Source organism: Lepus europaeus, chromosome 2 (assembly GCF_033115175.1).
Source record: "Lepus europaeus isolate LE1 chromosome 2, mLepTim1.pri, whole genome shotgun sequence".
In the NCBI taxonomy this organism is placed as follows: Eukaryota; Metazoa; Chordata; class Mammalia; order Lagomorpha; family Leporidae; genus Lepus; species Lepus europaeus.
The window spans coordinates 76,704,409-76,727,466 of record NC_084828.1 but is presented as its reverse complement, the minus strand read 5'-3'; the positions used below and the strand labels follow the sequence as shown (position 1 = coordinate 76,727,466).

At 41.1% G+C, this 23,058-nt stretch overlaps 1 protein-coding gene across 2 annotated transcripts in view; it reads left to right on the top strand.

The window, feature by feature from the left end:
* The window catches only part of GPR156 (G protein-coupled receptor 156), a 113,614-nt gene that overhangs the window by 37,312 nt on the left and 53,244 nt on the right, over nt 1-23,058 (top strand). Inside the window, exons 2-3 of one of the 2 annotated variants that reach the window (XM_062208663.1) lie at nt 11,864-12,306; nt 12,486-12,622. In XM_062208663.1, coding sequence (XP_062064647.1) covers nt 12,211-12,306; nt 12,486-12,622 — 233 coding nt within the window. In that variant the 5' untranslated portion in view covers nt 11,864-12,210. Of the gene's footprint in view, nt 1-11,863; nt 12,307-12,485; nt 12,623-23,058 lie in introns of those variants that run through there. The other variant, XM_062208665.1, reaches the window with a different exon arrangement.

Here is a 23,058-nt window from a genome sequence, read left to right as displayed (position 1 = left end):
CTACTGCCTTAAGGGCTGATTCTGGAGCCAGAGTGCTGTTTAGGACATCTGCCATTCTATGAGTCTGCTCTGTATTCCACTTCCCATGTTGGATCATTCTCTCCTTTTTAATTCTATCAGTTAGTATTAGCAGACACTAGTCTTGTTTATGTGATCCCTTTGACTCTTAGACCTATCATTATGATCAATTGTGAACTGAAACTGATCACTTTGACTAGTGAGATGGCATTGGTACATGCCACCTTGATGGGATTGAATTGGAATCCCCTGGCACCTTTCTAATTCTACTGTTTGGAGCAAGTCAGATTGAGCATGTCCCAAATTGTACATCTCCTCCCTCTCTTAATCCCACTCTTATATTTAACAGGGATCACTTTTCAGTTAAATTTCAACACCTAGGAATAACTGTGTGTTAATCAAAGAGTTCAACCAATAGTATTAAGTAGAACAACAAAAACAAACAAAAAAAAAACTGAAAGGGATCAAGTATTAAGTTGTTCATCAACAGTCAGTACAAGGGCTGATCAAGTCACTGTTTCTCATAGTGTCCATTTCACTTCAACAGGTTTCCTTTTTGGTGCTCAGTTAGTTGTCACCGGTCAGGGAGAACATATGATATTTGTCCCTTTGGGACTGGCTTATTTCACTCAGCATGGTGTGTTCCAGATTCCTCCATTTTGTTGCAAATGACCCAATTTCATTGTATTTTACTGCTGAATAGTATTCTATAGAGTACATATCCCATAATTTCTTTATCCAGTCTACTGTTGATGGGCATTTAGGTTGATTCCAGGTCTTAGCTATTGTGAACTGAGCTGCAGTAAACATTAAGATGCAGACAGATTTTTTGTTTGCCAATTTAATTTCCTTTGGGTAAATTCCAAGGAGTGGGATGGCTGGGTTGAATGGTGGGGTTATATTCAGGTTTCTGAGGAATCTCCAGACTGACTTCCATAGTGGCTTTACCAGTTTGCATTCCCACCAACAGTGAGTTAGTGTCCCTTTTTCCCCATAGCCTTGCCAGCATCTGTTGTTGGTAGATTTCTGTACATGAGCCATTTTAACTGGGGGGAGGTGAAACCTCATTGTGGTTTTGATTTGCATTTCCCTGATTGCTATTGATCCTGAACATTTTTTCATGTGTCTGTTGGCCATTTGGATTTCCTCTTTCGAAAAATGTCTATTGAGGTCCTTGGCCCATCTCTTAAGTGGGTTGTTTGTTTTGTTGTTGTGGAGTTTCTTGATCTCTTTGTAGATTCTGGTTATTAATCCTTTGTCTGTTGCATAGTTTGCAAATATTTTTTCCCATTCTGTTGGTTGCCTCTTCACTTTCCTGACTGTTTCTTTTGCCATACAGAAACTTCTCAATTTGATGCAATCCCAGTAGTTAATTTTGGCTTTGACTGCATGTGCCTCTGGGGTCTTTTCCAAGAAGTATTTGCCTGTGCCTATATCTTGCAGGGTTTCTCCAATGTTCTCTAATAGTTTGATGGTGTCGGGTCATAGATTTAGATCTTTAATCCATGTTGAGTGGATATGTGTGTAACGTGTAAAGTAGGGTTCTTGCTTCATGCTTCTGCATGTGGAAATCCAGTTTTCCCAGCACCATTTATTGAATAGACTGTCCTTACTCCAGGAATTGGTTTCAGATCCTTGATCAAATATAAGTTGGCTGTAGATGTTTGGATTGATTTGTGGTGTTTCTATTCTGTTCCATTGGTCTATCCATCTGTTTCTGTACCAGTACCATGCTGTTTTAATTACAACTGCCCTGTAGTATGTCCTGAAATCTGGTATTGTGATGCCTCCGGCTTTGTTTTTGTTGTACAAGATTGATTTAGCTATTCAAGGTCTCCTGTGCCTCCATATGAATTTCAGCATCATTTTTTCCGTATCTGAGAAGAATGTCTTTGGTATTTTGATTGGTATCGCATTAAATCTATAAATTCCTTTTGGGAGAATAGACATTTTGATGATATTGATACTTCCAATCCATGAGCATGGAAGATTTTTCCATTTTTTGGTATCCTCTTCTATTTCTTTCTTTAAGGTTTTGTAAATTTCATCGTGGAGATCTTTAATGCCCTTGGTTAAGTTTATTCCAAGGTATTTGATTGTTTTTGTAGCTATTGTGAATGGGATTGATCTTAGAAGTTCTTCCTCAGCCGTGGCATTGCCTGTGTATACAAAGGCCATTGATTTTTGTGCATTGATTTTATATCCTGCTACTTTGCCAAACTCTTCAATGAGTTCCAGCAGTCTCTTAGTAGAATTCTTTGGATCCCCTAAATAAAGAATCATATCATCTGCAAAGAGGGATAGTTTGACTTCTTCCTTCCCAATTTGTATCCCTTTAATTTCTTGTTCTTGCCTAATGGCTCTGGCTAAAACTTCCAGAACTATGTTGAATAGCAGTGGTGAGAGTGGGCATCCCTGTCTGGTACCAGATCTCAGTGGAAATGCTTCCAACTTTTCGCCATTCGGTAGGATGCTGGCCATGGGTTTTTCATAAATTGCTTTGATTGTATTGAGGAATGTTCCTTCTATACCTAATTTCGAGTTTTCATCATGAAAGGGTGTTGTATTTTATTGAATGCTTTCTCTGCATCTATTGAGATAATCATATGGTTTTTCTTCTGCAGCCTGTTAATGTAGTGTATTACGTTGATTGTTTTGCGGACGTTGAACCATCCTGCATACCAGGGATAAATCCCACTTGGTCTGGGTGGATGATCTTTCTGATGTGTTGTTGCATTCTATTGGTCAGAATTTTATTGAGGATTTTTGCGTCTATGTTCATCAGGGATATTGGTCTATAATTTTCTTTCAATGCTGCATCTTTTTCAGGCTTAGGGATTAAGGTGATGCTGGCTTCATAGAAAGAATTTGGGAGGATTCCCTCTTTTTCGATTGTTCTAAATAGTTTGAGAAGATTTGGGGTTAAATATCTGGTAGAATTCAGCAGTGAATCCATCTGGTCCTGGGCTTTACTTTGTTGGGAGGGCCTTTATTACTGTTTCAATTTCTGTCACAGTTATAGGTCTGTTTAGGTTTTCGATGTCTTCCTGGTTCAATTTAGGTAGGTTGCATGTGTCCAGGAATCTATCCATTTCTGATAGATTTCCCTGTTTGCTGGCATACAACTCTTCATAGTAATTTCTGATGATTCTTTTTATTTCTGTGGTGTCTATTGTTATATTTCCTTTTTCATCTCTGATTTTATTGACTCGGGTCTTTTCTTTTTTCTTTCTTTTTTACAGGCAGAGTGGACAGTGAGAGAGAGAGACAGAGAGTAAGGTCTTCCTTTTCTGTTGGTTCACCCCCAATAGCCAGTGTGGCTGGCACGCTGCGGCCGGCATACCGTGCTGATCTGAAGGCAGGAGCCAGCTGCTTCTCCTGGTCTCCCATGTGGGTGCAGGGCCCAAGGCCTTGGGCCATCCTCCACTGCACTCCCGGGCCACAGCAGAGAGCTGGACTGGAAGAGGAGCAACCAGGAAAGAATCGGCGCCCCAGCCAGGACTAGAACCCAGGGTGCCAATGCCTCAGGCAGAGGATTAGCCTATTGAGCCACGGCGCTGGCCTTCGCTTCTTTTTTTAGTTGGGCCAATGGTGTGTCGATTTTGTTTATTTTTTCAAAAAATGAGCTCTTCATTTGGCTCATCTTTTGTAATGTTTTTTTGGATTCAATCCTGTTGATTTCTTCTCTGATTTTAACTATTTCTCTTTTCCAACTAGTTTTGGGTCTGGTTTGCTGCAGTTTTTCTAGATCCTTGAGATGCATTGAAAATTCATTTACTTGGTGCCTTTCCAATTTCTTGATGTAGGCACCTATTGCTATAAACTTTCCTCTTAACTGCTTTTGCTGTATCCAATAAGTTTTGATATGTTGTGTTGTTATCCTCATTTACATCCAGAAAGTTTTTGATTTCTCTTTTGATTTCTTCTATGACCCAGCGTTCATTCAGGAGCATGTTGTTCAGTCTCCACGTGTTTGCATACGCTTAGGGATTCCTGAGTTGCTAATTTCCAACTTCATTCCACTGTTGTCTGAGAAGCTGAATTGTATGATTCTAATTCTTTTTAATTTGCTGAGACTTGCTTTATGACCTAGTATGTGGTCAATCCTAGAGTAGGTTCCATGCACTGCTGAGAAGAATGTAAATTCTTTAAATGTAGGATTGAAAGTTCTGTAGATATCTGTTATATCCATTTGGGCTATAGTGTCGATTAAATTTGCTATTTCCTTGTTGATCTTCTGTCCGGTTGATCTGTCTATTTCTGAGAGTGGAGTATTGAAGTCCCACATTACTATTGTATTGGAGTCTAATTCTCCCTTTAAGTCCCTTAACATATCTTTTAAATAAACCGGTGCCCTGTAATTAGGTGCATATACATTTATAATAGTTACATCTTCCTGTTGAATTGAACCCTTAATCATTATATAGTGCCCCTCTTTGTCTCTCTTAACAGTTTTTGTGTTAAAGTTTATTTTGTTTGATATTAATATGGCTATGCCAGCTCTTTTTTGGTTTCTGTTGGCATGGAATATCTTTTTCCAGCCTTTCACTTTCAGTCTGCATGCATCTTTGTTGGAAAGATGTGTTTCTTGTAAGCAGCAAATAGATGGGTTTTGTTCCTTAATCCATTCAGTCAGTCTGTTTCTTTTAACTGGAGAGTTGAGGCCATTAACGTTGAATGTGACTATTGATAAGCAGTGACTTTGCCGTGCCGTTTCCCCAAAGATATTTCTAATATATGCTTTGAACTTCCTATGATCTTTTACTGGGAGGTTTTCTTCCTTTACCTTCTTTCATATTGATGGCCGTGTTTCTGTGTTTCTGTGTGTAACACATCTTTAAGCATCTTTTGCAGGGCAGGACAAGTGGCAACAAATTCTTTCAATTTCTGTTTGCTATGAAAGGTCTTTATTTCACCTTCATTCAGAAGTGAGAGCTTTGCAGAATATAATATTCTGGGCTGGCAGGTTTTTTCTTTTAGTACCTGGGCTACATCCTATATCCATTCCCTCCTAGCCTGTAGGGTTTCTGATGAGAAGTCTGCTGTGAGTCTAATTGGAGATCCTCTGAGAGTAATCTGACGTTTCTCTCTTGCACATTTTAGAATCTTTTCTTTATGTTTCACTGTGGTGAGTTTGATTACAACGCGTCATGGTGAGGATCTCTTTTGGTCATGTTTATTAGGGGTTCTATGAGCTTCCTGTACTAGGATGTCTCTGTCCTTCTCCAAACCCGGGAAGTTCTCTGCAAGTATCTCACTAAAAAGGCCTTCTAATCCTTTCTCTCTCTCAATGCCTTCAGGAACTCCTAGAATTCGAATGTTGGGTTTTTTAATAGCATCCTGTAGATTCCCAACAATGTTTTTTAGATTTCTAATTTCCTCTTCTTTTCTTTGGTTTGACTGTATACTTTCCTGTTCTCTGTCTTCTAAGTCTGATATTCTCTCTTCTGCTTCGCCCATTCTGTTTTTAAGGCTCTCTAATGTGTTTGTCATTTGATCTATTGAATTCTTCATTTCATTATGATTTCTCGTCACTATCACAATTTCTTGTTCTACTAGTTGTTTCATTTCATTTTGATTCCTCCTTAATATTTCATTTTCACGAGAGAGATTTTCTACCCTGTCCAGTAAGGATTTCTGTAGTTCAAGAATTTGTTTTTGAGAACTTCTAGATGTTCTTATCATAAATTTTTTGAGATCTGCTTCTTGCATTTCTTCCATCTCATCATTTTCATAATCTTGAGTTGGAGTGTCTTTTCATTTGGGGGCATCATAATGTCTTCCTTGTTCTTGTTTCCTTGGTTTCTTCATTTGTTGCTTGGCATTGTGGAGATATTCTTTGGTTTCTTCCTCTTTTTTATTTCCTTGCTGTGGTGGCTCTTCTCGTTATACTATGACTCTAGATTAAGTGGACTGTCTGTTTTTGGTGGGTCTTTAGTGGCTTGTGATGGGTGTGGCCAGAGAGCTCTGTTCAGCTCTTCAGGGTTAAGGGTGTGCCAAAGGTGACACATCCAGGTTAGGTGTGGTAAATCTCTTTCTCTCTCTCTGTCTGTCTGTCTCTCTCTCTCCCTCTCTCTCTCTTTTTAATTCAGAAGGGAAGTAATTCTGCACAGCTGAGCGGAATTGAAGACAATCAGTGTCTTAGCTCTGGTCCCTGTGGATATAATATTCGTTTACTCTGTCCCAAGGACCACACAAAAGATCTGTGCAGTCCTCAGTGTAAGCTCCGATTCCCCTGCAAGCTCCCACCGGGTTGCCTAGGTTACCGAGTTTGTGGCTTTTCCCACTGAGTACTCACGTCTCAGGGACTCCGTGAGTTCTCTCACACACCCTCAGTTTTTTTTTTTTTCACAGTCTCAGTTACTAATTGCACACCTGTTATTTCTCCCCACCAGAGTCAGGTTTTTCTGTTTGGCTGAGGGCGGGCGCAGCCCTGAGGTGGCACAGCTTTTATGTATGTCCAAAATGGTGCCTGTTCTTTGTCTTGCTTGCCTTTGTAAGGTGAGTGGAGAGAGAGAATCATGTCCATACCGGTCCCTTTTATTTATTTAATTTTTTCTCTCCTCCAGTTAGCCTGGTGACCTTTCCCCCACTGGGCTCAAGCCTCGTTCCCTCTAGGCTCTTCCTGCCGCTTTCCCGCCAGTGTCTCAGGCTGAGACCTCACCTCCCTTTCCAGTGCTGGTGCATAGACTCGGCAGCTGGGGTCCCAAGCCGTGGGTGCCCGTGCCCTCCACCTAGGTCCACTGTGTCCCACTAGTTCTGGAAGAGTTTCCTCTGCAGTTTTTTTTCCCTAACTCTTCCCTGAAACTACAGTATCTCCACTTTTATTAAACTATCTTTTCCCAGACTATCAGTATGCTCCCTCCCTATTCCGCCATCTTGGAGGACTCCTCCACTTTCAACCAGCTCTCTGCTATGGCCTAGGAAAGTAGTGGAATATGGCCCAAGTCCTTGGGCCCCTGCACCCACCTGGGAGACCTGGAAGAAGCCTCTGGCTCCTGGCTTTGGATTGGCTCCGCTCTGGCCATTACGGTCATTTGGGGAGTGAACCAGCAGATGGAGGATCTCTCTCTCTCCCTCTCTCTCTCTCTCTGCCTCTGCCTCTGCCTCTCTGTAACTCTGCCTTTCAAATAAATAAATAAATCTTTAGAAAAAGATTTATTTATGTTAGCCAATATTTGTTGTGATGTGTAATGTGGTATTTTCAGATTATATTTTTATCTCTAAAAGTTCCATTTGAGTCTTCTTATTTTTCATTTCTCTCCTAATTTTGTTTGTGTTTTGCTTTATATCCTAGAACACATTTATAGTAATTGTTTTAAAGTCTTTGTGTGCTAGCTATATCATTTTTGTTATTTCTGTGTTTTTTAAACATATAGATCACTTTCTTGCCTCTGTGAATACATGCTAGTTCTTTATTGGATGTTGGACATTTTGGATTTTATGTTGTTGAATTATAGATCTTGTTATATCCTTAAGAGTATTTGATTGTGTTCTAGAATGCTGTTGAGTTCTTTGTGGATGAATTTGATCCTTTTGAAACTTTCTTCTGAGCATTATTGGGAAAGCTCTAGAGTAGCTTCTGATTTAGGGTTTAGTTCTAATAATGAGACATGGCTTTTCTGAGGATTCTACCCAATGCCCTGTATATTTTAGGGTCCTCTACTCTGGTTGATGGGAACACAGGTATTTCCAGCCCCATGTGAACTCTGGGAATTGCTCAGCTACTGCCTACCAGGAGCTATTTCTTCAACTTTGAGTAGGTTTTTCTTTCTAATGGTGTGATCAGTACTCAGGAAAACACCATAGAAACTGCCTGCATATTCCCAAAGTACTTCCTCTCTCTCTCTGTCTCTCTCTCTCTCGCTTTCTAGCTCTCCAGCTCTCTCACTCTCTCTTTTGCTTTCTCCCTCCCCCCTTCCATCCATCCCTCTCTCCTGCCTTCCCTCTCTCTTCACCATTACTCACACAATTTCCACACACCTCAACTACCCCATGCTTCAATCTGTTCTTCATACATCAGCAAGACTTCTAGATTTCTGTTGCTTTTCCCAGCATGTGCTGTGGTCCATAAACTGCCTCTAGACAGGATTTCTTAGGAAACACATTCCTATAATATGCATGATCCAATGCCTGCAAAGAGTTGTTTCATATGCTTTGTCTGGTTTTCAAGCTGTTTGTGGACAGAAAGTATTTCCAATACCAGTCAGTTTTTCATGGGATGAAGTAGAAATCATACCCACTGCAAAATAACTGTTATAAGACAGTTGATGTGTGACTAGTTTTTCAATGGCCATAAAAAAATGGAATATAAGAACAGGGGGCTGGCGCCGTGGCTTAAGAGGCTAATCCTCCGCCTTGCGGCGCCGGCACACTGGGTTCTTATCCCAGTTGGGGCTCCAGATTCTATCCCAGTTGCCCCTCTTCCAGGCCAGTTCTCTGCTATGGCCCGGGAAGGCAGTGGAGGATGGCCCAAGTGCTTGGGCCCTGCACCCCATGGGAGACCAGGAGAAGCACCTGGCTCCTGGCTTTGGATCAGCGAGATGCGCCGGCCGCAGCGGCCATTGGAGGGTGAACCAATGGCAAAAAGGAAAACCTTTCTCTCTGTCTCTCTCTCTCACTATCCACTCTGCCTGTCAAAAAAAAAGAAAGAAAAAAGAAAAAAAAAAGAACAGAGAAGATTTTGTGGAAATACTGGGGGCTGTTGAGAATTGTGAACCTGTGAAAGACCATCTTGCACTTGAGAACAGTGTACCCAATGCAGCATCAATTTTTATGATTCTAATCACTGGGAGGATTTTGTAATGTCTGTCAAGTAAATTTCAGTTACTACCATACATGGCCTTGAGTCTACTACTGTCTGCAACATAGATGGCTTATCCCTAGTGACTTTGTGTTGGGCATGTCAGGAGGGTTGTTTTTGGAGGGGACTGGAATACCTTTCTCTGTATGTATTAGATTCTGAATTTTATCTTGTAATCAGATGCCTCATCATTACTCTCTAAGTGCCACCCACTTTCCCAGTTATGCAATACTTTGACACCATTCAACTTTCAACTCTCTCTTCTCAATGACTGAGTCATTCTCTGTTTTACCAGCTCCTCATGTGTAGGCTTGTGTGACAATGTGTAGTTGGAGCTGGGAGCCCAATATCATGTTATATAAAGTTCCTACACAGGATATCCTTGGAGTGGAGGAGGGTCTAGCATTCAAACTTCCAAGCCAATAGATTAATTTTGTCAAAGGGGAGCTGTAGAATGTAGTCAGAAATTTATCCCAAGTCAGATTTGCATCCCACAGAACTTTATGGTCAGATAGACAATCCCATCTTGTTCATAGACTCTCTTTTTTTTTTCTTTTTTCTCTTTTGACAGGCAGAGTGGACAGTGAGAGAGAGACAGAGAGAAAGGTCTTCCTTTTCCTTTGGTTCACCCTCCAATGGCCACCATGGCCGGCGCACTGCGGCCGGCGCACCACGCTGATCCGAAGCCAGGAGCCAGGTGCTTCTCCTGGTCTCCCATGTGGGTGCAGGGCCCAAGCACTTGGGCCATCCTCCACTGCACACCCGGGCCACAGCAGAGAGCTGGCCTGGAAGAGGGGCAACCAGGACAGAATCCGGCACCCCGACTGGGACTAGAACCCGGTGTGCCAGCGCCACAGGCAGAGGATTAGCCTATTGAGCCGCAGCGCCGGCTGTTCATAGACTCTCAAAGATGATTTGGGCTTATTGTTGTCAGCCCTTCTGGGATCCATAAACATTCTCAATCTTAGCATTATTGACACCTGGTATGAGATAATTCTTTGTTGTTTCAAGCATACTGTGAATTGTAGGATGTGTACTCACATTCCTGGCTTCTGCCTACTGCATCTCGGTGGCACCAGCTTCCCATTTTGACAGCCACAAATGTCTCCAACGTTGCTAAATGTCCCCTGGGATGTAAAATTGCCCCGGTTGAGAAGCACTGGTACTAATGCACTGTGGTGTGCCATGCTCCAGGGGATTACAGGAGTGCAGCTCTGGGAACAAAACCTGGAGAAACCCAACAGGCTATTGATACGAGGGAAGTCAGTCCAGAGTGTACGCCCTATGTAGAGTGTGTACTGGGAAGACGTTGACCTTGGAATATAAATCCCTGGATTCAGGTTCTTCCTCTGCAGATTTGGAGCAAGTTTCTCCACTTCTCTGCTTTCACATTTTCTTATTTGAAAAGATGTTTATATCACACAACACTACAGAAGTAAAAACTAAAAAACATAAAGTAAAAGCTAAATTAGATTTTATATTTACACAACCATACATATATAGTCTCACTTCTCCCATACGATATAAGGATACATTAACATAGACTTCACAGTTCAAATACAAGTGTACTTATTCGCCAGTATGATTAAAAAGGTCATGTAGGAAAAAAAAATCTTCTTCCAGTCCCTCTTGTGGGTTAGTCCTCCCTGTGGTTTGTGATATTACTTTATGCTAGAAGGCTCAACAGGAGATATCTAATTTTTAAGAAAAGGAAAAACAAAAAATGCTCTTCTGTCATGAGTTGAAATCTCACCTAAATTAGAATGCAGATAGTCAGGATTTTATATTTGCTTCTTAATTTCACATTCAGTAATCTGACTCCACAAGAATTTAAATGTCTTGGTGGGAGATGGTGGCTTTTAATTCTTCTGGGATTTCATTGTAATAAACGTAAATAATTCAGGAACATTTGAGAGGCCAATGAATGGGCAGCACCTGGTGCTATATTGTTCATGCCTAAGCACACAGAATCCAAAGCTGGCATTCTACACCTGTCAGTATTGTTCTGGCTTAAAAGTAGGTCCTATGTTCAGTGCTTATTGGAATTATAGTAGTTGATATCTTTTTCCTTGTCCAAGTTTCCTCCACAATCAAAGAAAACTATGCTGTTTCAAGAACCTAAACCAGAAGTAGCATTCTTTTAAAAATTCCAATTAGTAAAATTTCAACTCTATTTTCTCTATTAAAGGATGGATTACTTCAGAGAATTATGGTTGTTTGCCTTTTCTGCTGGCGCTAATTTGAACTTTTACTTCTCTGCTTTTGTCCCCCAAGGTTGAACTTCTTTTTAGATTATAGTATTCATATTGCAAGCATCATCTGAGAAAAGTAACACCATCCTCCGGCCACAGACTCTAGGTGTTCCTACTTCCCTCAGTTTCTCTCCCAGTTACCTGGGTAGCCTGTCTTACTTCTGTTAGTCTAACAGTTTGATAAAGGACTTGGGTACCCTTCTGTGACCCCAGCTGATGGGACATAGAATTTTCCTCCATTCACTGAGGGAATGGAGACAGCATGGGGCACTTGAGCCTCGTGCCACCCAGAAGCACAGCCTAAGCCATGAGCTGCACAGAGATCTTGGAATGGCAGGGAGTTTCCCAGAAGGACAAAAAGGTCAACTTGACCATGTCTAAACTAAAGTTCTTATGGTGCTGGGCTGTAAGGGACCGAAGAGAAACTGCAAAGTCAAACCAAGAAATTGTTAAAGATGTTTTCCCTTTGTCTTTAAAATGCTGCTTAATATGATTTTTAAATAATTTCAAACCTTTATGGTCTTTATAAGTGTATACAAATCTATGAGAATACTTCAAAAAGTTCCATGAAAATATGTTACAAAAAATACATGATTTTCAAAATATTTTGTACCAAAATAAACTCATCTTTTAATTCAACTTTTTGAAGTACTCCATATATAATAAAAATATGGCTACATATAATTAAAATATGTGAAATGTTAGACCTTTGTGATAAATCGTCTGTGTTACATATGTGTTGTGTTTGTGTGTGTGTGTGTGACAAGTTTTATTGCTTTCCTTTCTTCAGGGTGTGAGTACTTGGAGCAGTGACTGCCATCTGGTGGCAAGCCAGAATCGCCGCTTTGTGGAAGCAGATGGTTGCAAAGTGGTCCTCTCTGGACTCCCCGGCAGCAGGGGACCCGTTAGACAATGTCTGATGCTGGAGGGCATCTGATGAAGCAGCCTCATGAAATAACCCTTCGCTTCCACGTGAATGGGTTTTTCATCCTGGATTCTGAGCCAGGAGCCAGCTCCAATATGGGGCCTCTGAAGAAAAGATTTGAGTTGCTCTTGTGTTTGCATCAAAGAGCTGCATCCCTCCCTGCGGGTAACCGAGACTGTGAGTAAGTGCACACCATACCAGTGCTTGGTGACATGGAGTCTGAAATAAACTGCTCTGACTTATGTGACAGTGTTCCTGGCCAGGAGTTGGATAAGAGACCCCTTCATGATCTCTGCGGGACGACAATTGTAAGTGAGACCTGTTGCTGGTGTTGGTAGTGCTGTTGGTGGTGGCGGCTGTGGGGTGGGGGCAGAGGAACCAGTCATGCAGGACATACTGTTTCCCAGCTCTGGTGATGATGGGGTATTCACGTTTGGTCTACGCAAGATCCTGCCGTCCTAACCATTTTCCTTTATTCTGTCCTCAGACCTCTTCGCACCATAGCAGTAAGAGCCTCCCTTCATTATCTCCTGCCCTCTTGGGTGTTGTGTGGACTTTGCTCAGCTGTGGCCTTCTTCTGATGCTCTTTTTTCTTGCCTTCACCATTCGCTGCAGGAAGAACAGGTAAGCAGCCCCATGCCTAGTTTCTTATTCCCCATAAACCAAATCCTGAAACCCCCAAGCTGCTAGCCAGAGTCAGCCAACTCGTCTCCCCCTCTCATGCATGAGTTCTGCCTGAAACTGGCCTGACTTGGCAGTACAGTTCCCTCGTGAGAAGAAGAAAGGTCTAGCCTGGGATTGTACTAACTGCTCCAGAGGTACCCAGCAAAGAGAAGGGAGCATCTCTCGCCCCGCAAAGGAGGGTGCAGTGCAGTCCCTGAGAGGGTGAGATGTTTGTATTTGTGTGTAATACAAACACACACAAAAAGACCATGTGGAGAAAAGTTTCTGAATGACAAGCCACTCTGGGTGGGTTAAGGCTTCTGCCAAAGCCCTACTGCACGGCTGTTCTGCTGGACAGTTCTGGCTGGCTGTAAAGTCACTGGCTCGCCACGGTAAGTATCCAGGGCTCCGGGCTGACCACAGAAGCAAAATGATGACTTCATCTGAAGGGACTCGCAGAACGCTGCTGTTGCTGATATTGGAGCCTTCCCTCAGGGCAGCCCCGGCTCTCCACCCCAGCACGCCGCCGTGCCTGCATCCCGCCTGGCTGTCGGCAGGTGCCTCCTGAGAGCTGCTGCCCCCTCCGCAGGCCCACAGCCTGCTTCTGCACGGTGCCCACAGTCGGAATGCGGCAACCCCCTCCCAGACCCAACTCATCCAGCCCCATACCAGCCTCACACCTTGTGGCCAGCAAGTGTGCTGTGCTCTGTTGCCTATGAATTTGGCACTTAGGTGAGGATCAGCCAGCTGTAGTTGTCTGGCAGGCCTTCTGGAATTTTAGGCACAGAGGATGGGCGATGGTTAAGCAGCAAAGACTTGGCTGGCTGGGTGAACCTCAGCATGGCATAAACACATGGCGCTCTGATCTGAGTATACCCGAGGCTTCCCCAGTCACTTTTCATTTGGTTCCTCCACCACACTAAGCTTGCTCCCATCTCATGGTTTGGTACTTCCTATCCCTTGTGGTTTCCTTTGCCTGTCAGTCTTCCCCAGGTCTGCCCATGACTGGCTCCCTTGCATCCTCTAGTTCTTGGCCCCCATGTCACCTCCTCATTGAAGGCTTCACTGACCAGGTATCTAAAGTAACATCTCTACCCAGGGGTCTCATTCTGTGCCCCATTATCCTTTTTAATTTTCTCAATACAGGGTATTGGGATAATTATTATTATATTAGTACTCTGGTTACGGCCACATCATGTTTTTTCCTGTCCCCATTATTTTTATATGTGATTTTGCAACAAGCAAGCTTTATCAAGCATTTATACATCCTGTAAAGACAGGAATAGCTGTAAACAGCATTGAAGTAGAAACACCTATATTTGCTTCATTCTCTTGAAGATTTTTCAGCTTGTTGCATTTGCTGTGGGAGCATGACTTGGCATAAAGAATAAAATAATAAGCGCTGTGAATGAAAATACATTTTGCAGTTAAGTAGCTTACAAGGTCAAACAAGGAAAGATAAAATAGCCACTTTGAAAATGCTTTGCTGAACAATAGAACTTGTTCAGCGGTGCAACATCCCCATCAGATGCTCATTTCATTTCAGTTCTGTGGCCTCTAAATCCGTGGCTGTGTGTGTGCATGTGCGTGTGTGTTTGGATGCCAGGTGAATAACACTATTTTAACAATATAATAATAGTTAGATCCAGTTGCAGATTTGTATTTTTGATAAAAATGTTAAATGTAGCCTACCAGAAAAAAATCCGTAAAGATAGAAAACTTCAACAAACTTGGCCTAATTGACATTTATATAACTCTGCACTCAACAACAGCACCATGCACATTCTTCTCAAGTACATGTGGGACATTTAACAAGACAGATCACATTCTAGGTCACATAAAAAATATCATTAAATTTAAAAGGCTGCAAGTCATCCGAAGTATATTTTCTGAACACAATGGAAGTAAATAAGAAATCAGTTACAAAAAAGTCTCTGGGAAATTATAAAATAATCAGAAACTAAACAGAACACTTCCAAATTTCTTACAATTAAACAGTTAATCAAGGGACTGGCATTGTGGTGCAGTGGGTTAAGCCACTGTTTGCTATGCTAGCCTCCCATGTTGGAGGGCTGGTTCAAGTCCTGGCTGCTCTGCTTCCAATCCAGCTTCCTGCTAAGGTACCTGGGAAGGCAGCAGATGATGGCTGAAGTACCTGGTCACCTGCAACCCATGTAGCAGACCTGGATGAAGTCCCTGGTTCCTGGCTTCAGCCTAGCCTAGCTCTGACTGTTGAAGTCATTTAGGGGAGTGAATGAAAAATACCTGTCTGTTTCTCTCTCCCTCCCTCTCTCTTCCCTTACTCCCTCCCTCTCTGTTGCTCTGCCTTTCAAATAAATCTTCAATAATAAATCAAAAGAATCTAGAAAGTCTTTTGAACTGAGTGAAAGTGAACATATAACATATCAAAGTTGGGGAATTTAGAGCACTAAACTCCATATTAGAAAAAAAGAATGATCCCATATCAATGACTGCAGCTTCTACTTCATGAAAAGAGGGGAAAAAAAAAAAAGCAAATGAGCCCTTCAAGTAAGTAGGAGAAGGAAATGGTGAAGATCAGAGTAGAGATTGGTAAAATGAAAAACAGTGGAAAAAAAGTCAGTGAACCCAAAAGCTGTCTCTTTATGAAGATAATAAAATTGACCAATCTCGAGGCAAAGAGATCAGGGAAAAAAAGAGATACAACTACTCAAATAATGAATGACAGAGATGATATTTTTATAAATTCTATAGATATTAGTATAATAAGATAGTGTTGGTTGCAGAAGGGCTGGTTGGTAAAGTCTCTCCCTCTCCCTCTCCCTCCCCCTCTCCCTCTCCCTCTCCCTCTCCCTCTCCCTCTGTCTCTCTTTTTCAGTGTCTTGTCTCAGCCATTTGGAATGTGCAGCCGAGGACCTTTCTCAAGCAGCAGCCATTCCACTATCCTTTAGATTATCTGTGCCCAGTTTTGGTTTGGGGATTCGAGGCCTCAGTGGCCTGACAGGTCCTAACAGAGGCAGGCAGGCATGGCTATACCTACCGGCCAAAGCCCGCCCCCCACCATGGTGGCTGTTTTCCTTACTGCCTGTCTCTACCCTAGCCAAACTGCCTTCTTTGACTGCCAGAGGCCCCAACAGACCAGACTAAACCACAGTTTTTAGGCAGTGCAATAAGGCAAGAAAAAGAGACAAAAAGTGACTACATTTTTTAAGATTTACGTATTTATTTGAGAGGTAGAATTACATACAGAGAGAGGGAGAGACAGAGAGAAAGGCCGGAATTCCATCCACTGGTTCACTCCCTAAATGGCCACAATGGCTGGAGCTGGGCTGATCCAAAGCCAGGAGCCAGGATCTTCCTCTTGGTCTCCCACATGAGTGTAGGGGCCCAAGGACTTGGGCCATCTTCAACTGCTTTCCGAGGCAATAGCAGAGCGCTAGATTGGAAGTGGAGCATCCGGGACTCAAACCAGTGCCCATATGAGATGCTGGCACTGCAGGCAGAGGCTTTACCTGCTACACCACTGTGCAGGCCCCAATAAGCCTATCTTTTAGTTTCATTTTTCATTTTAGTTTCATTTTCCATGAACATTTTGAAGCACCTTCATATATGACAAACTCTTAAAAACTCAATGATAAGAAAAAAATGCAAAGTTGTAAATGAGTGAAAGATTTAAGCAGATATTTCACCAAAAAGATAGATAGTAAATAAAGATATGAAAAGATATTCAATTCCATTAGTTATTAGAGAAATACAAATTAAAATGACAATAAATTACCACTACCCATTAGTACCTATTAGAATGACTAAAATGTAGAAAGACTAAATCAAGTCTTGGCTTACACTACTGGTGGTAATACAGTACAACCACTATAGAAAAAGTCTGGTATTTTCTTTAAAAGTTCAGTATCAGGTACCCTATGATCCAGCCATTCTACTCCTAGGTTTTTTTTTTTTTCCAAGAAAAATGAAACAAAATGAGGGATCTTCAGAAACTTCATGGGAAATTTGCATTATCTTCCAAAGCACAAACTTTTTAAAGTATCCACAGACATCTTTACAAAGACTTATATAACAGTAATCCTAACAGCTTTATTTGGAATGCCAAAAACTGTAAATAGCACAAATAACCATCTGCTGTGAGTGAGTAAATAAATTATACATGCAATATATACAATAGAATAGTACTCAGTGATAGAAGCAATTAATTATTGATACTTGGAACAACATGGATAAATCTCAAAATAATTAAGCTGAGGGAAAGAAACAGTGCAGAAATTTCATACCATCTAATTCCAACTATAGAAAACTCTAGAAAATTAAACTAATCTATTGTTAACTACTCTGTAGTGACAGAACACAGATTAATGATCGCCTGCAGGTAACAGGATTGGTGGAAAGAGGCAGGAAGGAGGAATTGCAAAGGACACATGGGAACTCCTGGGGTGATGAATATGTTCATTACCTTGACTGTGGTAAGTATTTCCCTGGTGCATACATGTTACAAAATTTACCAAATCATGTACTTTATTAGCAATTTATTGTATGTCAGTTATATATTGCATACTCTTCCAAAGGTCCCTACTAGCTGACCTAAAGCCATCTGATAACTTTGCTAGATATTAATGATTAATATGAGGGAATTTTTTTAATAAGAACTGTAATAACTTAACTCTTGGGGCAAAGTCAAAGCAAATAACTAAGGCCCAGAAAAAAAGCTCTCCTTGTGCTTCTGCTAAAATTTATATAAGGGCAGTGTTGCAAATCACTTGTGATAATGATTGCAGATGGTAGTTGTGATTTACATATTGCTACTTCTCATAATTAAAGGTAGCATTTTCACAATAATCCCCAGTGTGTGGGATTTTACTTTCTGTAAAATCAAAAAGTTTGAGTAACAAGAATTGAGTAGAGTACGAGCTTTTATCCTACATTCAAATTAACAAGTTAGCTTATTTACTGTATCATGGATATTAGCAAAATATATGAGACTCCTGGGCAGAAATAAAGTACTTTATTACTTATGTCAAAAGCGGTAATGAGAGCTTTATGCTGGGCTTGTGCTGGTTCCCCACCCCTGCCCTGCCATGTCCCATGAGGATAATGAAAGGCCTACTATGGATGTTTGCACTCACGGTGGACTCCTTTCAAGGAGGAGAGCCTAGAACCTGGCAGGTTGACCACTTTTAGAGTGAGTTGTTCCCTCAAGATTACTCAACTGCAAACATAATCCTAAGAAATAGCCGAGTAGAGAACATTTAGGCCTTGCCTCTTTGGTGTACCCAGCAAAAATGTACAGAGTTGCTCAGGGCCCATGGCAGGTTACCTCTTCCAACACTGAGAATTGTGCATGGAGGCAACTGCCACCTCTACTTGCACCCTGGACTAGCGTGGAAGGTGGAGACTCGGACACTGGTGAATGGCAGAATTGTGTCCGTCCCTGTGGTCTCCTCATGGCACTGTAACTTCCTTCCTGATGAAGGTCATTGTGCAGGCCCTCTGCCTGCATCTGACAAAGTTGTCTTACATATTGTAATGTCCCCTGGTGTGTTCATTTTCTCCGCCTTCGGAAAATCTGACATACTGCATGAGTCATGGTTCTCAAGCATGTTATTGCCATTCCCTCTGAGAATCTCATTATTTTTTGTTATTATAAAAGTCCTTGAGACCTCCATGCTTTTGAGGAGGATTGTACTCATTTTTTTCTTTATTCTTTTCTGATGACTCTTATTACCAAACTGAAGTTTATCCAGCAATATCAGCAAATACGTATTTACTGAGCTGAACACCGACTGTGCTCAGAATACTGTATAAATATAATCTCAGGGGTTCCTAGATGCATCATCTTGGAGGGAAACAGGAACAAGTGGAAAAGCACATTCTGGGTTTTTAAAACTAGCTTTTCAAAAAATAGTGCCTTGCTGCAGGAAAAAGAGCTGTGCTCATTTCACATTGGTTATTTTAGTTCTGTCCTTTTTTGTGGTTTGAGTAATTGGAGCTGACAATAATTAATTATTAGAATGAGTAAGAGTCAAGGCACTATTCCTGCAATACTGACGTGCAACCTAAGAGGCAGCAGGTGATCCCCAAGTAGATGGGGATCCCCAAGTAGATGATCCCCAAGTAGATTCCCAAGTAGATGCCCCCCATGTGGGGAACTTGTGTTGAGTTTTCTGTGTGTCTGTAGGTCTGTCTCTATTTCTCTCTGCCTTTCAATAAGGTAAATAAATGAAATTTTTAAAATAAAAGTAAAATAATAAGTGGCAAGGGGCTCTGGGAAGATAGCAGTGGCAGCATAGACTTTAGATCTTCCTGAATTTCCACATGAAAACAGAGAAGTAGACAGAAAAGACAAAAACACAATGGGCAACAAAACAAAACACATTTACAAGAAAACTTGATGACATGGTATTGCTCTGGGGACAGATCACCTGTGGCCACTGAACTGTGCTGTTTGTGTCTGTGGGGGAGAAAAGCAAGGAACATCTGACAGATCTGAGGACAGAGAACCAAAATAGCCTAGAGGTAGTCACTGGAAATTGTGAGTGGGGCAGTTTGAGGTCTAGATCTACTAGCAGACTCAATATTGTATAGATGTCATTTCTCCCCAGATTGATGTATGGATTCAATGCAATTGCAGTAGAAATTCCAACAGCTTTGTGTGTGTGTATGAAACTCCACAAGCTGATCCTCATATGTATATGGAAATTCAAAGGACCAAAAATAGTCTGAGGGGGAGAAACAGCAAAGTGACAGGATTTCCTCTTTTAGATATCAAGTTTATTATAAAGCTGGTAATTGGGACATGCTACATATGCTGTTGAGGGAAAAAGAGACAAACCAATGAAACAGAATAGGGAGAAATCCAGCAAGAGTTGAGCAAAGACTTTTTTTTTAAGATTTATTTATTTATTTGAAAGTCAGAGTTACACAGAGAGAGAAGGATAAGCAGAGAGAGACAGAGAGAGAGAGAGGTCTTCCACCCACTGGTTCACTCCCAAATTGGCCGCAATGGCTGGAGCTGAGCTGATCTAAAGCCAGAAGCCAGGAGCCAGGAGCTTCTTCTGGGTCTCCCATGCGGGTGCAGGGGCCCAAGGACTTGGGCCATCCTCCACTGCTTTCCTAGTCCATAGCAGAGAGCTGGATTGGAAATGGTACAGCCGGGACTTGAGCTGGTGCTCACATGGGATGCTGGCACTGCAGACAACAGCTTTACCTGCTATGCCACAGCACCAGCCCCTAGCATAAACTTTTTTAAATAAATGGTTTATGGTCAGTTGCCTATCTACACAGGTAAAAAATGTGACAAATCATTTGTAGATAAACTCTAAAATGGCAAAACCATTAAGCTTCAGAAAAATAGAGGAGAATGTATTCATGAACCTGGGACAGGAAAACATGTCAAACAGAGAAGAAAAGGCATTATTCATAAAGGAAAAGATTGTTAAACTGTGCTGCATTAAAATTGAGGAATTCTGTTTCCTGAAGACCTCACTAACAGAGGAAAAAGGCAAACTAACGGTTGGGAGGATACATTCACAAAGTGTATATCATCAAATAATTTTATCCAGAATAAAGAATTATGAATCAATAAGTAAAACACAGAGCCCAGTCTTTTAACTTCATTAGTGGCTAACTTCATTAGTCATCAGAAAAATGCAAATAAAAGCCACAATGAGATAACACAGTACTCACTTGAATGTCTACATTAAAACTAGGCTGGCAAAAGCAAGTGTTGATAAGGACAGGGCACAGTGGGAATTCTCATGCATTGTTGTAGGGCTATACATGTATACAATCACTTTAGAAATCTGTGTAGCACTATTTACTAAACCTGCAATTAATTCATACCCTATGTCCCAATAATTCTACATAGAGTCATTCATTGGTATCCACAGAAGATTGGTTCAGGGACACCCCATGCCCAAATTGTGGATGCACAAGTCCCTTATATAAAAACATAGTTCTTGCATATAATCAGTGCACATCCTCCTGTATACTTTCAGTCAACTCGAGATTACTTACAATACTTAATATAATGTACATGCTGTTCACACAGTTGTTTTACTCCATAGTTTGGGGAATAATGACCAAAAATCTGTAAATGTTCAATACAAACAATTTTTTTCATGTATTTTCCATCTGGAGTAGGTTCCATCCACAGATGTAAAACCCAAGGGTATAGAAGGCCAATGGTATTTATCAAAATACATGTATTAGAGTATACTTAGCAGCATTATTATTTCCAGCCAAGCTGGAAACTTTTCAGTTGTTCATTAGCAGTTAATATCTGAGTTCATCTCATTGATTGGGTCCCATACAACAATGAGAATAAACAATCAACTGCATGCCGCAATATGGATGACTCACACAAAATGATTGTTGAAGACAGGAAGCTAGATGCAAAGATCATACCTTATATGAGACCATGCTCATGAAGCACAAAAGCAGGCAAGGCCAATGTAAGATGTAAGAAGTCAGAATAGTAGTTAGGCTGGAAGTCAGGAGGAAGGGGAAAGGGTGATCAGAAGAGAGCAGAGGGGGGCTTCTGTTGCACAGGTGTTGTCACTTTCTAGACCTGCATGCAGTTTGCACAGGTGTGTCAGCTTTTGAAAATTCAGTGAATGTTTACTTGTATGCGTTTTATTTATGTTGATTTTTCTTCAACAAAGGTTTAAAAAATTATCTTTGGGTTTCCTGACAAGAGAAAAAGAAAACATCCAAAAGGCTACATGTCAGCTTATTAGTGGAGACAAAAATTTTTTAGATATTATTTTCTGAAAAAATTTCTCACCCACAACTTTAGATTATGGATATTAAAAGATGAAATGTATATTTTTACTATAAATGCAAGAGTAGATTTTATATAACATGACATAATTGATAATAGTAAAAAAGTTAATAACTTATGTCTATCAAAAGACAATTAAATGACACTAAGATCACAGAATCAAAAGGAAAAATAGGTTCATTCAGTAACATCAAAATTAAAAACTTCTGTGCCTGAAAGAACACCATCAAGAAAGTGAAAAGAACCCACATAATGAAGAAAGTGTTATCAAAGCATATGTGTGATAAGGGGCTTGTGTCTACATATACCAAGAATGCTTACAACTCCATAATAAAAAGACAAATAAATCAATTTTAAAATAGACTAGCATCTGAATAGACCTCTCTCCAAAGAAGAGACACAAATGGCCAGTAGGCACATCCCCCATGAGGGAAGTTCAAATCCATACCACTTTACACTCACTAGGATGGCTATAATAAAAAAAAAATTAACAAGTGTTTGGAGGATATGGTGAAATTAGAACTCTCATATACTGCTGTGCTACTGAAAAATGCTGTGGCCACTGTAGAAATAGGCTGCCAGTTCCTCCAATGTTAGATGTAAAACTACCATGGGACCTATGATATAGTCCCGGCTGCTTCACTTCCAATCCAGATCCCTGCCAATGGCCTGGGAAAACAGCAGAAGATGGCCCAAGTGCTTGGGCCCCTGCACCTATGTGGGAGACATGGATGAAGCTCCTGGCTTCAGCTTGGTCCAACTCTGGCCATTGTGGCCAGCTGGGGAATGAACCAAGAGGATGGAAGATGTCTTCCTCTCTCTTTAACTCTGTCTTTCAAATAAATCTTAAAAATAAAACAAAAGCATGTCCAAACTAAACTCTGTATGTGAATATTCATAGCAGCATTATTCATCCCAAGAGTAGAAGCAACCCAAATATTCATCAACTGATGAATGGATAAATGGAATGTGGCATAGTCATACAGTAAATATTATTCAGCAATAAAATGGATACACTGATTCATGCTACAACATGGGTAAAACTTGAAAATGGTATGTCAAGTGAAAGAAGTTGGGGCCGGTGCCATGGTGAAGAAGGTTAAGTCTGCCTGCTGCATTGGCATCCCATATGATCGCCAGTTCAGGTCCTGGCTGCTCCACTTCTGATCCAGCTCCCTGCTAATGGCCTAGGAAAGCAGTGTAAGATGGCCCAAATCCTTGGGCCCCTGCACCCACGTGGGAGACAGGGAAGAAGCTCCTGGCTCCTGGCTTCAGATCGGTGCAGCTGCGGCCATTGCAGTCATCTGGGGAGTGAGCCAGCAGATGGAAGATCTCTCTCTCTCCCTTTCTCTGTCTGTAATTCTGCCTTTCAAATAAATAAATGTCTTCAGAAAATAAATGAAAATAAAAAAGAAAGGAGCCAATCATAAAAGACTACAGGTTATAGGATTGCATTTATATGAATTATCAAGAGTAGACAAACTTATAGAGATGGAATTAGATTAGTGATTGTATAAGGATGGAAAGATGCAAAGTAAAACTACAATGAGATATGTAATAAGAGCTTATATTTTTAAAGATAATGTTGAGATAAAGATGTGAGGCTATGAAAGTCTGACCTACTTGT